Source organism: Canis lupus, chromosome 25 (assembly GCF_048164855.1).
Source record: "Canis lupus baileyi chromosome 25, mCanLup2.hap1, whole genome shotgun sequence".
Classification (NCBI taxonomy): domain Eukaryota; kingdom Metazoa; phylum Chordata; class Mammalia; order Carnivora; family Canidae; genus Canis; species Canis lupus.
In genome coordinates this window covers 25,424,738-25,440,812 of record NC_132862.1, presented here as the reverse complement: position 1 = coordinate 25,440,812, position 16,075 = coordinate 25,424,738, and the positions used below count along the sequence as shown (strand labels likewise).

General features: G+C 34.4%; 1 protein-coding gene across 12 annotated transcripts in view; it reads right to left on the bottom strand.

Moving 5' to 3' along the window:
• ABCC9 (ATP binding cassette subfamily C member 9) overlaps nucleotides 1-16,075 on the bottom strand; it is a 152,885-nt gene that overhangs the window by 124,815 nt on the left and 11,995 nt on the right. For 11 of the 12 annotated variants that reach the window (XM_072798735.1, XM_072798728.1, XM_072798738.1 and 8 more), the window contains 4 exons: nucleotides 13,518-13,639; nucleotides 4,538-4,704; nucleotides 3,283-3,525; nucleotides 1,232-1,426 (listed from right to left, as the gene is read on the bottom strand). In XM_072798735.1, coding sequence (XP_072654836.1) covers nucleotides 1,232-1,426; nucleotides 3,283-3,525; nucleotides 4,538-4,704; nucleotides 13,518-13,639 — 727 coding nt within the window. Of the gene's footprint in view, nucleotides 1-1,231; nucleotides 1,427-3,282; nucleotides 3,526-4,537; nucleotides 4,705-13,517; nucleotides 13,640-14,278; nucleotides 14,547-16,075 lie in introns of all 12 variants that reach the window. The other variant, XM_072798739.1, reaches the window with a different exon arrangement.

Genomic DNA, 16,075 nt, shown 5'->3' with positions numbered 1-16,075 from the left:
TATAGCTAGTGCCAAGGTGAAATAAACAACATGTTGGAGAGTACAAAGGAGAGTCAAATTCCAGCCAGAGCAATCAGAAAAGCTTCACTGAGGAGGTGGCATTTAATGTAGGCCTTGAGAATGCATGAAATTGTAATAGGTGGAGGAAAAAAGGATAGGAAATCAGATTGAGAGAATAGAAAGGAAAACTGATGCTTCTAGATTAGAGTTTCTATCTGTGAACCTAAGGAAATCAGCTCTTAGAAACTAGGAGGTTCATGATAAGACTTGAGACTTTCTTAATAACAGCAAATAGATTATATATATATATACATATATATATATGTATATATATATATACACACTTTCAAAGGCATGCACTTTATTCTAAGATACCTCCTTGACAAGAAGGGATCATGGGTTAGCATATAGACGAAAGCATTACATTCTAAACAAGCCCAAACTTTAGCTTAAATGTCATCTATTTAATCTCCATTAGACATATTCTAGAAAAGAGCTTGAAGTTCTTTAAAAAGGAAATGACAGCTAGCTGTAGCTAGATGAAATGGAACTGAAATGGCATGACTTCTGCCTGAAAGCAGTGGTTACAGAGAGGGATGGCTGGGATCTGAAAAGGTACACTCAGCCAGTGCAGCAAGAGCAATTAAAAGACCTGTATCTGGAACTTGGTTATCTCTTTCTAGCTGTGCCTCTCTGTGGCAGAGGTCTGTGTAACCTGAGCCTCAGAATCAGAATATATATATATTCTGAGAAGGAATATATATATATATATATGAAACAAAGTGATGGCTTTTATCATACAAGAAAAGAAAAATGTACATGTTACAAGTCACATTGCTAATGTAACTGGTCACAGGCTTCTAAAAAAAAACGTGACTCAGCCAACCCTCATGTACTTATGCATGAAGATTCTTCGAAGGGTTGCTAAAAAGATCAAAGAAAATCAATGTGAAATTTCTGAACCTGGCTTCTGGCGCATAGTAATTATTAAATATTTATAGGCTCTGAATCTGAGAAATAATTTTGTTGAACAGATCCATTCAATGAATACCTAAACACATGATTTTCTCTACAAGGAAAATTATTGTTTTCTTTGCTTTAAATACATTCAATTCTCTGTAAATAAGCCTGTTTGAACTCTTCAAAGAACCACATTAATAGTAATAGAAAGTAACAATTACATGAAATCTGCCAATAATGTATTTCCTTTCAAAAACAACCACAAACTTACTCCTGTTGTGTTATTTGTCCCATTCTGAGTTTCATTCACACGCTGAACTATTCCAGAAATACAGAGAGGTCCAGCAAAACCCAGTAAGTCTGCAAGATATCGGAATGTGCTACTAAGTAGAATTGGTCGCCCAAAAGCTCTATACATTGCTAGCCAGATAGATGGAGTCCGGTTTGGATGATCTGCTACTTTTTTCTGAAAGAAGAAAAACAAATGAACCAAAATAAAACTACTAGCACAGCAATTAATCTCAGCAACTATGGCAATTATTCTGATATTTCTGATGATATTTTAAGTTTCTAAGTGTTAAGTACAGTATGCATAAACTATATCCTTGCATTCCATGCAAAGAGTAGCTACTGAATGTCTTTTAATAGAATAGAATGAGGAGTAAATAGGCCAGATTTTCAAGCACTTTGCATTATTTTTAGCTGCCAAAGGATAACCCAAAATTCTTAAGATCAAATTAAAATTAATTTTAATTATTTTTAGTTTGGAAAATGTGTATACGTCATTAATATTACCAAATACCATTGGATGGAAAAGATAGTAAAGTACAAAATTCAAGGTTACAGTCGTATGTGAAAGACTAGTCAAGATTTCTGGAGTTACTAGATCATAAGATATTTACTACGAGCTAAACAAAACAGATAACCCCAACTTCAAATTGTTTCTCTTCCAAGTATTTCCCATCTCAATAGTAGTAATCAGCACATTTTAAAGTTGTGTTAGACTTATGTTTTCTTTTTTTTTTAGACTTATGTTTTCTAGTTATTTGATAAAGAAATGCAAAAATGAAGAATGGCATATGCGCTTAAGCCAACTCATGCTTTCACACATCTGTAGTTGTGTTTGAAAGGATTTTAAGACCTGAACAAATAATCATAATTAAGTCTAGAGAGGTGGATAAAGTTTTTCATTGTGGCAAAGAAGCCAACTCAATGGAATAGAATTTGTGTTTCATATTTGATTCCCTATTAGATGAATAATTTGATTATTTTAAAAAGTATATTAATACAAGATATTAATGCACTAAGTTCAAGCTGAATTGTGTTATAAAGAGTACTCAGAGCACTTGAACAATGTTTAGTCTATACTGTTAATCTTTACTTTAGCAAAGATGTTTTAAAAATATTATGCAATACTTTTCCCAGAGGTGAAACCAAAGAGATGACTCAGGTTCATTTGCAGTAACATTTCCTGCAATATTAATTTCATAACACACATTATTTTGACACAAAACAGAGCTCATTTTCATCATTTACCATAAATGCATTGTTGTCTTGATTTAGAACAGACAAAAACTCTGATTCACCATACCCTACCCTTTTCCAAAGTTGTTAATACTAATAATTTCAATTACAATATATGTAGATGACTGCCATATAAATTATATCTACCACTGTGGATAGCACTTAGGACTATACAGAATGATAACAAGACAAATTCAAAATATCCAAAGACTCTCATATTTAAGAGTTTTAAGATCAATTATAAATGCTCAAAATACCAGAAGAAATCAATTTTGGCAGACATATAGGATGATATATGATATATGATACATAGCTTTATTTAATTCAGTTTCTCAAGTTTGGAATATGGACTCCAAATTTTCATCAATAACTAATTTAAGGATTTTAGTTTCTTAAATGTGGTTATTAATGATATCTATTTTACTTTTATATAACAAAATGATTGAAAAGATACTTGAAAAAAACAATTTCATGAGCTGTTAACATTATATGGTAACAAGGATTAGATATACTTGATCATTGAGTTTAATTTTTACTTTCTAGTAGGTTCCAGAAAAAAATTAGTGTTCCTCCTATCCCTCCTCATGTATGAATTGGGCAATTAACACAATATAACTTTATTTCATTGGCTCTTCTGATACATGTACAGTGGAACAATTCATATGACTCAAAATTACTGGGAAAGTCATACGAAGAAAATCTGCTCTTCCTTAACCAAAGATACTTAAGCTTACTGTCTTTATATTTAATCGACCCATTTTCTACAATTATGGACATGAAAAACTGATACTAAATTACCTTTTGCTCTTCATATGCATCTTTCAGGCAAACATAATTTGTTACTGCCCTCATTGCTATTGGTAATTTTCCAATTGCTTTCAAATCAATAGGCTTTTTATGAGCAGATATGATAAGTGTGTTCATCCACCAGTATGTTGCTTTTGACAATAAATTCACAAATGGCTGGAGAAATCTCACACCCAGATCCTGGAGGTCTTCAGGAGGCTTTACTTTCTGAGGATTCATGAAGAATACATATCTCTGTGGCAAGAAAAATTCCACAGAATAATAATTAACCCAATTCTTTTTCCACATATTAAAATAAAATTTTAACTTTTTCTACATTTTCATTTCAGGAGGACAGAATGTTTATTTTACATTTATTTTAAATTTTTAATTTATTATATTCAAAAATTTTTTTGAAATATTTCCCTTCAGTTGTGTCTGAATGTTAATTAGTAAATGCCAGAATTTCATGTTTAATCCACGTAGGGACAATTCTAAAAAACAGATTATGTCTTTAAAAGACAGTTATTACTAGGAACCAGTCTTTCATGGTATCCTGTGATAGGATCAACTAAATAAAGATTTTTACACTATTTAGATTTTTTAAATGTGTTGACTCTATTATTGAGTCACTCCCTGATAATTTGTGGTTTGGCTAATGTTCACTAACTGTTCTCCACTATTCCTTGCAGCTTGTAACTTGCCATTAAGAGCAAACAAAGTGCTCTATTAGAAAATTAATACTGAAAAATCATTCACAAATATGTCATACAACATAACAGCATTATGTGATGCAAAACACAACAGGTTTATAATCACAGACCAGGCACGAGTCTTGACCATGTGACTCTGGATATAGCTAGTTATCTCTAGAAGTTTCTTCATAAGTGAAAGGAGCAAAGGTATTATCTTCTTTTCATTTTGAAATTTCTAGGAATACAGTAGTTTGCCTAATATAGGTGTGCTTGGTACAAATCATGGATGATGGAATTTCCTGATAAAAACAATTACATCTATAATATGAACTGAGCATAATATTTGGCACATAACAATCAGTCAATATTTACAGATGAATAAATAGATTCTAGGGTTATATCAAGATTTCTGGAACACTAATGGCCTGAAACTTAGTGATTAGTTCAACTTTTATACACATAGATGATATATATTTGCTCATCCTCTTGAATACTGATTTCTGGATGACTATAATCTTGAATTATTGGGGTTTTGAATTCCATTAATTAAATAAAAATGATTAGATACCTACTCTGACCCGAATTACATTGATCTCCACAGCCATGAGGAGTCCATTCAAGATGACCATCATGCCAGTAATGCAGAAACGCAAGTCTGATACTCCCCAACCGGACTGCCAGTACTTGACCAATTTTATGGTTTTTGTAATAAAGGCCATTACCCAATACAGAAATAGGGCTGGAAAAATAAAAAGGAAAAGGAAAAAGATGCAATCTTTTCCTCATATTTCTTCTAACTTCACTGAAATTTCAACATAAATATAATGCTTTTTAAAAACAAAGTTAATTTTAAATATTTTATTTCCACATTATTTTATTTTTTAAGAAAACAACATATATGCTTCATGCACTTTTGGAGTTTTAAACTGAAGATGTGGTAATGACTTTAAAATGCTAGTGCTTCCACTCTGTAATAGATCGACAGATGTAAAAAGACATCTAAATAGGAATAACCTACACTCCAGGACTCATATATAATTCTGTAGACTCTGTCTCCTGGTATTTTTCTTTAAGAAGCCCCGATTATTTAAAAAATAAAAGAAGAAGAAGAAAAGAAGAAGAAGAAGAAGAAGAAGAAGAAGAAGAAGAAGAAGAAGTCGTGATTATATTATATGAAGAATTCACAAGTTGTTATCTGCATCACCTATCCAATGGGTTAGTGTGCTGCAGGTTCCAGGGATATGTCTAATGGTATTACCCTCGAATTATTATGGAGTGCATATTAGCTATATAATGGGGTTTCTGCTATACAGATCAGCATTCATGTAGTAAGTAACTCTTCTCACCCAAATGGTTTAAAATACTACATGCCTCCACAAAGTGAAGAACAATGATCCTACAGAATAAAGCCAGACCGGGATCCCTGGGTGGCGCAGTGGTTTGGCGCCTGCCTTTGGCCCAGGGCGCGATCCTGGAGACCCGGGATCGAATCCCACGTCGGGCTCCCGGTGCATGGAGCCTGCTTCTCCCTCTGCCTATGTCTCTGCCTCTCTCTCTCTCTGTGACTATCATAAATAAATAAAAATTAAAAAAAAAAAGAATAAAGCCAGACCTTAAGTAGTGGGATGAGAAAGGTAAGCATCTATACCATTTCATAACTACAGCCAGCGTTTTACAGGAGTTATGAGAAAGGCACTTTCCTAGAAATCAAAGGTCCAATATACTTCAAACTTTAAATAAAGGTAGTACAAATGAATATGGGATGAGAAAGAAGAAACCTGGAACATATATCAGACAATCCATTGTACAAGACATCACAGTTACTGAAGTTTAAAGGTGGTCACAGCTTCCTTAGTGAAAAAGAACTGAACACTGACGTATAAGCTCATCATCTATCTTGTTCTAGCATAAAACAGGAAATGTCAGAATAGATTTAGAGGGGAAAAAAAGAGCAAACTACATGCAACTACATGCTACCTAAAGAGATTTGTCTTGGGGTGCCTGGGTGGCTTAGCTGGTAAGCATCTGACTATTGATTTTAGCTCACATCGTGATCTCTGGGTCCTGTGACTGAACCCCGCATCAGGCGTTTTGCTCAGCACAGAGTCTGCTTGGGATTCTCTCTCTCTCCCTTTCCCCTCTGCTCCTCATCCTGCTCACATTCTCTCTCTCTCTCTCTCTCTCTCTCTCTCTATCTATCTATCTCAAGTAAATAAATAAAATCTTTAAAAAAAGAGATTTGTCTCAAATATAAAGAAACAGATTGAAAGTTAGTAGATGGAGAAAGATACACAATGAAAACAGTAAAAACAAGAAATCTAGAGTGGCTATATTAGTATAAGATAAAATAGACTTCAAAACAAAGAGTTTTATCATCAAAAATACTAATCCAAAGGGACACACTGAGCCCGATGTTTATAGTAGCATTATCTACAGCAGCCAAATTATGGAAACAACCCAAGTGTCCACCAACTGATGAATGGATAAAGAATATGTGGTATGTATATGTATATATATACAATTATGTATTATATATATTATATATATAATGGAATATATATTATATTTAATATATTATATATTATATTAAGATATTATAACTTTATATTATAACATATTATTATATTATACATATAATAATATATATAATGGACTATTAGTTACAAAAAAGAATGAAATCTTGCCATTTGCAATGACATGGACAGAGCTAGAGAGTATTATGCTACGTGAAATAGGTCAGTCAGAGAAAGACAAATACCATATGATTTCATTCATACGTGGAATTTAAGAAACAAAACAAATGAGCAAAGGGAAAAGGGAGAGGGAGAGAGCGGTGGGGAGAGGGGGAGAGAGAGAGAGAGAGAGAGAGAGAGAGAGAGAAACCAAGAAACAGACTTTTAACTATAGAGAACAAACTGATAGTTACCAGAGGGGAGGAGGGTGATGGAGATTAAGGAGTGTGCTTGTGATGTGTAGCAGGTATGGATATAAGTGTTGAATCACTAAATTGTACACCTGAAATTAATATTACACTGCATGTTAACCAACGGGAATTCAAATAAAAACTTGAAAAAAATGACAGAGTATTATCAGAAACTTTGAAAACTTTTAATAATGACAGAAAGTCATTTTTTATAGACATAACAATTTTAAAAATACACATGTACTTAATAAATATTTAGAAGATCTGAATGCTATAACCACTTTGAACTGTTTGATATTTATTAGGCCATATAATATTTAATACTGTAAGAATACATCCAAACGCCTTCAGAATATATACTCTTGTTAAGTGCACATGGTCCTGGCATAGGCTATATCCTTAGAAAACAAGAAAATATAAATTTAAAATAACAGAAATCACATGAAGTATGTTCTCTGTTCACAACGAAAGTAAATTAAAAATCAAGAACAGTAAGTTTATTGATTTTCTATTGCTGCTAAACAAATTAGCAGCAATAGAAGGTTTAGCAGCTTCTACCAACACACGTTTATTATCTCACAGTTTCCGTAAGTCAAGAGTCTGGGTGTGGGTCACTTAGGTTCTCTGCTTCAGGGTCTCACCAGGCTGCAAGCTCAACTGATTTGGTGTCTTCATTTTTGTCATACTCTATTGGCTAGAAACAAGTCCCATGACCCACTCACATTCAAGAGTAGAGGATTATACAGGGTGTGAACACCAGGGGCAGAGACTGTGAAAGTAAACTTTGAGACTTTCCATACAATTAGATATCTAGAAGTCTCCAAATATTTGGAAGTTAAATAACACAGTTCTAATTAATCTCATGTTAAAAAAGATATCACTAGGGAAATTAGAAAGTATTTGAACTAAATTACAATAAAAATACTATATGTTAAAAATTTAAGGATTGCAACTAAAACAATACTTAAAAGAAATTTTATGGCTTTAAATATCTATTTTAGGAAAAAAGATCCAAAATCAATGATTTAAGTTTCTATCTTAAAAGTGAGGGTAAGAACAATGAACAAAAATTTTTAAATGATAGCGATAAAAGAAGAAAGCAGTGAAACAGAAAAGAATAATTGAAAATTAACAAACCTAACAAAAAAGTTGGTTTAAAAAAAAAAGATTAAGGAAATTGTCAAGTCTTCAGCTAAACAAATCAAGAAAAGAAGGAAATCATAAATTACCAGTATCAGGAATGAAAGAATTATCCAAGCATATCCTGCATCCTTAAAAAAGATAATTGGCTAATACCTTGAATAACTTTATGACAATAAATTTAAAAACTTAGATGAAAGGGACCTGTATATCAAAACTGACATAATAATAAATACTCTGAAGAGTCTATATCTTTTTTTTTTAAATAAAGATTTTATTTATTTATTCATGAGAGACAGAGAGAGAGAGAGAGAGGCAGAGACACAGGCAGAGGGAGAAGCAGGCTCCATGCAGGGAGCCCGACGTGGGACTCGATCCCAGGACCCTGGGATCACGTCCTGGGCCGAAGGCGGCGCTAAACCCCTGAGCCACCCAGGCGTCCCTGAAGAGTCTATATTTAATAATGAAATATGTTTATAATTTAAAATCCTAAGTTAAAACTCCAGGCCTAGATGACTTTACTGATGAATTCAACATTTAAGGAAGAAATAATATTAGTCATACACAATGTCTTTCAGAAAACAGAGAGATAGAGAACACTTTCCAACTCATTTTAAGAAGCCAGTATAAGCCAGCATATGAAAACGTGACAAAGATATTATAAGAAGGGACGTCTGGGTGGCTCAGTGGTTGAGCATCTGCCTTCAGCTCAGGGTGTGTCCCGGAATCCTGGGATGAGTCCTGTATCAGGTTCCCTGCAGGGAGCCTGCTTCTCCCTCTGCCTACATCTCTGTCTCTGTGTGTGTGTCTCTCATGACTAAATAAATAAAATCTTTAAAAATATATATATAAGAAAATAACATACCAATATCCTTCACAACACAGATCTAAAAAAGATTTAGCAAACAAAATCTAGCAATATATAGCATGGATAATATATAATGATCACGTGTAACATAGCCCAGGAATTCATGGTTACTTTATCATTTGAAAAATCAATCAATTAATTTAGCACATTAATGAAAATATAGCCATCCTAGTGGATGCAGAAAAAAACCTTTAATAGAATTCAACATGTATTCGTGATTTTAAAAACACAAAACACACAAAAAAATTATTTTAAATTTTAAAAAAATACTCTGAGAAAGCTTTGAATAGAAGAAAATTTACTTACTTGATAAAAGATGTCTATGAAAAGCCTATAATTAACTTTAAAATTAATTATGAAATATTGACTATTTCCCCTAAAATCAGGCATTAGACAAAGATTTCACTCTCCCTACATCTATTCTGCATTTTACTGGAGCCCTAGTTATTTGCAATATGGTGGAAAAAAAGCATAAAGGTTAAAAAAATAAATATAACTGTCTCTATTTTCAGATATGTTTGTATATATATAGAAAAATCCCAAGAAATATACAAAGCAATAATTAGAAGTAATAAATAAATTTCCAAGGTTTTAAAATATAAAGTCAATAGGCAAAATCAACTGTATTTTATATATATGACAGAAGCAGCTGGAAAATGAAATTCAAAATACAAGTCTATTTATAATAGCAGTGGGAAAACAAAAAAAGCTAGTAATAAATTTAACAAGACATAGAAGACCTCTACACTGAAATTATAAAACATTGCTTGGGGAAATGAAAGAATACCTAAAAAAGATGAAGAACAAACAGATTGTGGATTTCAATAGTATTAAGAGGTCAATTCTCCTCCAAATTGTTCTAGATATTCAGTGCAATCCCTATCATAATCCTACTAGATTTTTTTGGAAGAAATTAACAACCTGATTCTAACTATATACAACAAAAGAACTAGAATATTGAAGGCAATTTTGGGAGAAAAGCAAAGAAAACAAGTTGTGTGGGTACACTATATGATTTCAAGAACTCCAAAACAATAGTAATCAAAACAGAATGGTAATCTCATAAAACTCACAAATAGATCAGCGGAATAGAAACTGTAGAAATAGATCATACTTAAATGGTAATTTGATTCAAATATTTTACAAAGGTCCTAAAGCAATCTAACGAGAAATGTAAAGTTTATTCCGCAAATGGTGCTGAAACACATGGACATCCATTCGGGAAAAAGCCTTGGCACTAACCTCACATCATATACGCAATTAATTTTAAACGGGTCACAGTCCTGAAAATAAAAACTAAAACTATAAAGTTGCTAAAAAAAAAAAAAACAAAAAACAGGAAAATATGAGGGAAACATAATTTGAGAAGAGGCAAAACTTCTTAAGGCACAGAAAACAATAATTATACATGAAAAATGATAAATTATGCTACATCAAAATTAAACTCTTCTGCTCACCAAAAGACCTTGTTAATGAAGGTAAATATATTATTCATGTGATGAAGGTAAATACATCATTCATGTAAATGAATATGCATGCCCTTGACTGGAAGGAAAATATTCCCAAAGCATATATCTGATGCCATACTAGTATCTACTATACACAAAAAAGTACTCCTGCAACCGAATAATGAATATACAACCCAATAAAAAATGGGCAAAGGATATAATATAGCCACTTTACAAAGATAACAAATGGCTAAATAAACTTATGAAAAAGTGTTCAACATCATCAGTCAGGGAAATGCAAATTAAAACCACAATGAATTATCAGTACACACTCACCAGCATGGCTAAATTAGAAAGATCAAATCATCAAATGCTGGTGAGCATGTGGAAAAACTGGAGCTCCCAGCACATTATTAGTGAGTATGTAAATTAAATCACTTTGGGAATGTAAAGCAAACCACTTTGGGAAAAGATTTTGTGGGTTCTTAAACAAAACATTAACATTTACCTACATACCTTATGACCCAGCAATTCCACTTCTACATATTTTACTCAAGGCAAACAAAAAACATATATCCACAGAAAGACCTGCACATGAATGTTTATACCAGCTTTCTCTTCATAATAACCAAAACCTGGAAACAGTCCAGGTACTCATTGTCAAGAGAATGGGAAACTGTGGGATCTTTATACAGTGGAATAATACCCAACAATTAGAAGAACAAAATACTGATTTATACTACATTATGGATGAGCCTCCAAAAAAATCATGCGGAGAGAAAGAAGTGTTACACAAAGAATTTATACTGTATGATTCAATTTATGTGAAGTTCTAGAACAGGCAAATCTTATCTATGGTGAGGAAAAAATCAGATTAGATTTTTGCTTTCTGTGGAGATGAAAATAAAATGAGGGTTGACACAAGAAAACTTTCATGGGTTATGGTACTGTTCTATGAAATGATAGGGTTATAAAGGTGTGTACATTAAGCAAATGAAGATTTCTGTACTTCAGCATGTAGATTTTTAAAAATATTTTATTTAAATTCAATTTGCCAACAGCATGTAAATTTTATCTCACAAAAAGAACTGTAGAAAAATTTAACTCCGATTAATGATATGCATGCTGAAATAATTAGGAGGTGAAGCATATTAATGTCTAAAATTTACTTTAAGATGTATCAAAAAATAAGACAGTCCGATGGACAGATAGAAGGATGGAAAGAGGCAGAAATGTGATCAAATAGAATAAAATGTAAATTGAAGAATCTAAATATTAGCCAGCCAGACTCTGATCATGTCTCCTTCAAAATATTATCAAAATGCACATTTCCCTTCCATTTTCACCCTACAACTCTTGTATCTTATTCATCATCAGTTTTTCAGAAACTTAAATGTCTAACATATTGGATTCCTGATGGTATATATTTTTTTGCTGTTGCCTGCTAAAAATTTCACTCTTTTTTCTTGGCATCTTCAGAAAAAGATTTTTGTGATAACATCTGCCTGCCTTTCATGTTGTACTAAACAGCTATTAAGATAATTCAGACTTTGATAAGCCTTTTAAATTAATATTTCACCCAGTCTACTTGTTTGTATTGGATTGCCTTTGCCCAATCATATAATGCAGTGCAACAAAGAATTAAATAATCAGTATTTTCCACTAATTCATTTGAAATTTCAATGTCTTCTGGATGAGCAAATAAAATATTTGTGTGATTTAATTATTACTTTTCCAAATTTCTGTATCAGTAATCAACATCACTCTCATCATTTAACAATCAAGTGAGTTGGGGATTTACCCCAAAGATACAGATGCAATGAAAAGCCGGGACACCTGCACCCCGATGTTTATAGCAGCAATGTCCACAATAGCCAAACTGTGGAAGGAGCCTCGGTGTCCATCGAAAGATGAATGGATAAAGAAGATGTGGTCTATGTATACAATGGAATATTCCTCAGCCATTAGAAACGACAAATACCCACCATTTGCTTCGACCTGGATGGAACTGGAGGGTATTATGCTGAGTGAAGTAAGTCAATCGGAGAAGGACAAACATTATATGGTCTCATTTATTTGGGGAATATAAATAATAGTGAAAGGAAATATAAGGGAAGGGAGAAGAAATGTGTGGGAAATATCAGAAAGGGAGACAGAACATAAAGACTCTTAACTCTGGGAAACAAACTAGGGGTGGTGGAAGGGGAGGAGGGCGGGGGGTGGGGGTGAATGGCTGACGGGCACTGAGGGGGGCACTTGACGGGATGAGCACTGGGTGTTATTCTGTATGTTGGTAAATTGAACACCAATAAAAAATAAATTTATTAAAAAAAAACAATCAAGTGAACTCTCTGAACCTTGTAAAATTGTAAGCTGTTCATTCATACAAACACCACCACTCTACCTGCAATTTTAGGATATTTACAGGCCCTTGAACCCCAGCCATGATTCATTTTCTACACTTTCATTTTAGCTTCCTTTATGAAGGTATACACCAAGGAATGCAAGGATTGGTCAGAGTATTAAATATAACTAACTGGGATAAGCGACATTATTTCAGCATAAGGCAAAAATAAAGTTAGAACATTTGAGATAGCCTCTTATTGGCAAGAGAGGCTGAAAAAGAAAAGGTTAAGCATGAAGCAAATGTGAGGGGTTGTGCTTTGAAGACAACTGCTTCTCAGGACAGTACAGTTTCCAGCATGCTGTGAAGCATACTCTGCTGCATGAGTCCCCTCAAACGTTGGCAGCAATGCTATGAAGAATCTGACATTGCCACCCCATCAGTGAAAAGCTGGGGCCTTCAAAAAATGCCTCAGGATCCCAAGCCAAAGGCAGAAACACATGGACCTAGGGTTCCACAGAACAGGGTAAGGGCTCGATTTTTAAGAGAACAACACCCTCTGTCAGCCAGAGGGCTAGCACACCCTCCACAGTCCTCCTGCCACACACCGATATATCATAAGGGGCATTTAGTGGAGAACAGATATCCTGGGGGAAGAGAGTGCTCACAGCCCAGAGAACTCAATTTATCTTCATCTCTCCATTCACCAGGAGAAGAATTAACTATTGCAGTTTTCCCATGCTTCCCAGTCCCAACCCCCAGTGAGGGTTTACTAGAAGGAGAAAGAAAAACAGTTCTGGGGAAGGAGGAGACATTTGATCATACTTACCTAAAAGTAATTTAGGAAAATTTGATGTTTCAATATTATGATAATATACTATTGATGTTGTAGTGGCGACAAATCCCATCACAGCTGGCATGAAGAGGTGGAGATGCCGCGACTCCCGCCGTCTGTGGAGAGCGGTAGAGAGTATCAGTGTCTAGAGCTGGGAGGTCCAGATAGTTTCTCATTTTGTTTCTAATTTGTTTTAAAACTTTCTATCAGTAATAAAATATTTAAAATACAGAATGCAGTAATAGTTGCTAACATGCAAAGGAAGACTACGTTGGGATACATGATTCTGCCAAAAGGATTTATCCCAACACAGAGGAGCAAGCACCACAGCTAAACAAGATCTTAAATACTCACAAGAGCACACATGTAACCACTCCTATACTAAAGGGCAGAACTGCTAAAATAACACCTAAAGTAAGTAAAAACAACCAAATGGATGAGTGAACTCTAATGTATATGAAAACTACATTTATTAGTTTCATAGTTTTCCTAAGTTTTATGGCCCTAAGTGATTTCTCCATTGGCACTGATTCATTCAATACACGTGTTTTTGCAGTGTCCAGGCACTAGTAGATGTTGGGATGCAAAAGTGAACAGAAGATACAGCATCTGTGGTCACAAAGCCAATTGGGATAGCAATAGGAAATAGGAAATTATCACTCAGGGGAAGGGACTGTGGGTGCATGCGGAGCCAGTGTCTGAGAAGAGAAGGTTTTGTGAAGGAGCCAATTTCTTTTATTTATTTACTTACTTACTCATTAGAGACACACAGAGAGAGAGGCAGAGACATAGGCAGAGGGAGAAGCAGACTCCTCGTAGGAAGCTCAGTGGGGGACTAGATCCCAGGACTCCGGGATCATGACCTGAGCCAAAGGCAGACGCTCAACCACTGAGCCACCCAGGTGCCCCAGGAACCGACTTCTGAAGTGAGGCCCCAAGAATGAAGAACTGCTGCTCAGAAGAGGAAGGTGGAAAACTGTTCCAAGCAGAGGATCCAGACATGTTTCCGGGTAACACAAGCAACTGAGTATGATTGAAAAGAGACTAGATTTCACTCTGAGAGCAACAGAGAGCTTCACGTGGGTTGGAAATATGACAGAACCAGATTTACATAGTAGATAACCCTCAACTCCATTTACATTAATAATGTCACCTAACAAAACATTTAAATTTCTCAAATTACTTAAATACATTCATACATAAATGGTATAGAATATAACTAGTTTGGGGTCCCTGGGTGGTTCAGTTGGTTAAGTGTCTGCCTTAAGTTCAGGTCATGATCCCAGGGTCCTAGGATCAGGCTCCCTGCTCAGTGGGGAATCTGCTTCTCCCTATTCCTCTGCCTGCTGCTGCCCCTGCTTGAGCTCTTGCTCTGTGTATCAAATGAATAAATACAATCTTTTAAAAAAAAAAGGAAAGTAACTAGTTTGCTAGTGGGGAAAAGAGGAGCATTTGGAAAAGACACTTCACAAGAGGTATGGTTGACAGTGGAAACTGAAATATGAAAGGGAATTCATGAGTCAGCAACATGGTAAAAGAGCACTTTAAAAAAAGAGAATAATATGTGTAAATACATAGAAGCACAAAACTGTGTAATATGTTCAAAATTTCAAGTAGTTTAATAGTCCCAAATGGAAAGTTTGAGATAGGATATATGGTGAAAGGCTCTGTATGTCATGGTAAGGAGCTGGAATCTAATCTTACTTTAATAGGTAAGTGGTATGGTCAGATTTTGGGGGTCTTTAGGCAAATCAGTCTGGTAATAGCATGGATGATGGAGTTGATAGGTAGTGTGTGCCTCTGAGGAGAGGAAAGAGACAGAAGGAAGAAAAGCAATTGGCCAACTATGAGTATAGGCCAGGCAGGAGATGACAGACCCTGAATTAAGCTTTCGCAGCAGAAACATAGACAAAATATAACATCTGGAAAATATTGATTGTTAAAATGGACAGGACTTTAATAGTGCTAGGGTCTTAGGGTGATAGTTAATGATAGAGAATAATTCCCAAGGGGCCTGGGTGGATGTTGGGTAACCACATAAGACATTAAGAGGACAAGCAGATTGGAAAAAGAAAGCTAGTAAGTTCCAGCAAGGCCATGCAAACCATGAAGGTGTCTGTTAAGTATGCAAAGGGAGTTGTCTAATAAGCCAACTGCATGTAGAGATTTGGAACATGACCAGTGATATACTTGGAATGTTAATATGGACATGGGAACGAAAATGTGTAAGTACCAAGATAGCATAAAAGCTGGTCTTAAAAGGACCCACTTGCCCCCCAAAAAACAGTTCAAAATAGTCAAAAAGAAAAAGCAGGAAATAAATATTTCATCAGTATGGAAATTAAGAAATCCTTCCAATATTATTTTACTATTAAAACAAGGAAAGAATTTAAAAATCACTGAGTTAATATTCAGGACATTTTAAAACAAACATACTACCTATCAAGGTTTATAAACAAACGTGGTCAAAACCAAACCCAGAAGAAAGTTTATAACCTTACACACATTCAAAGAAAACATTATAAAAAATAAATTATGTGGTCAATTCAAGA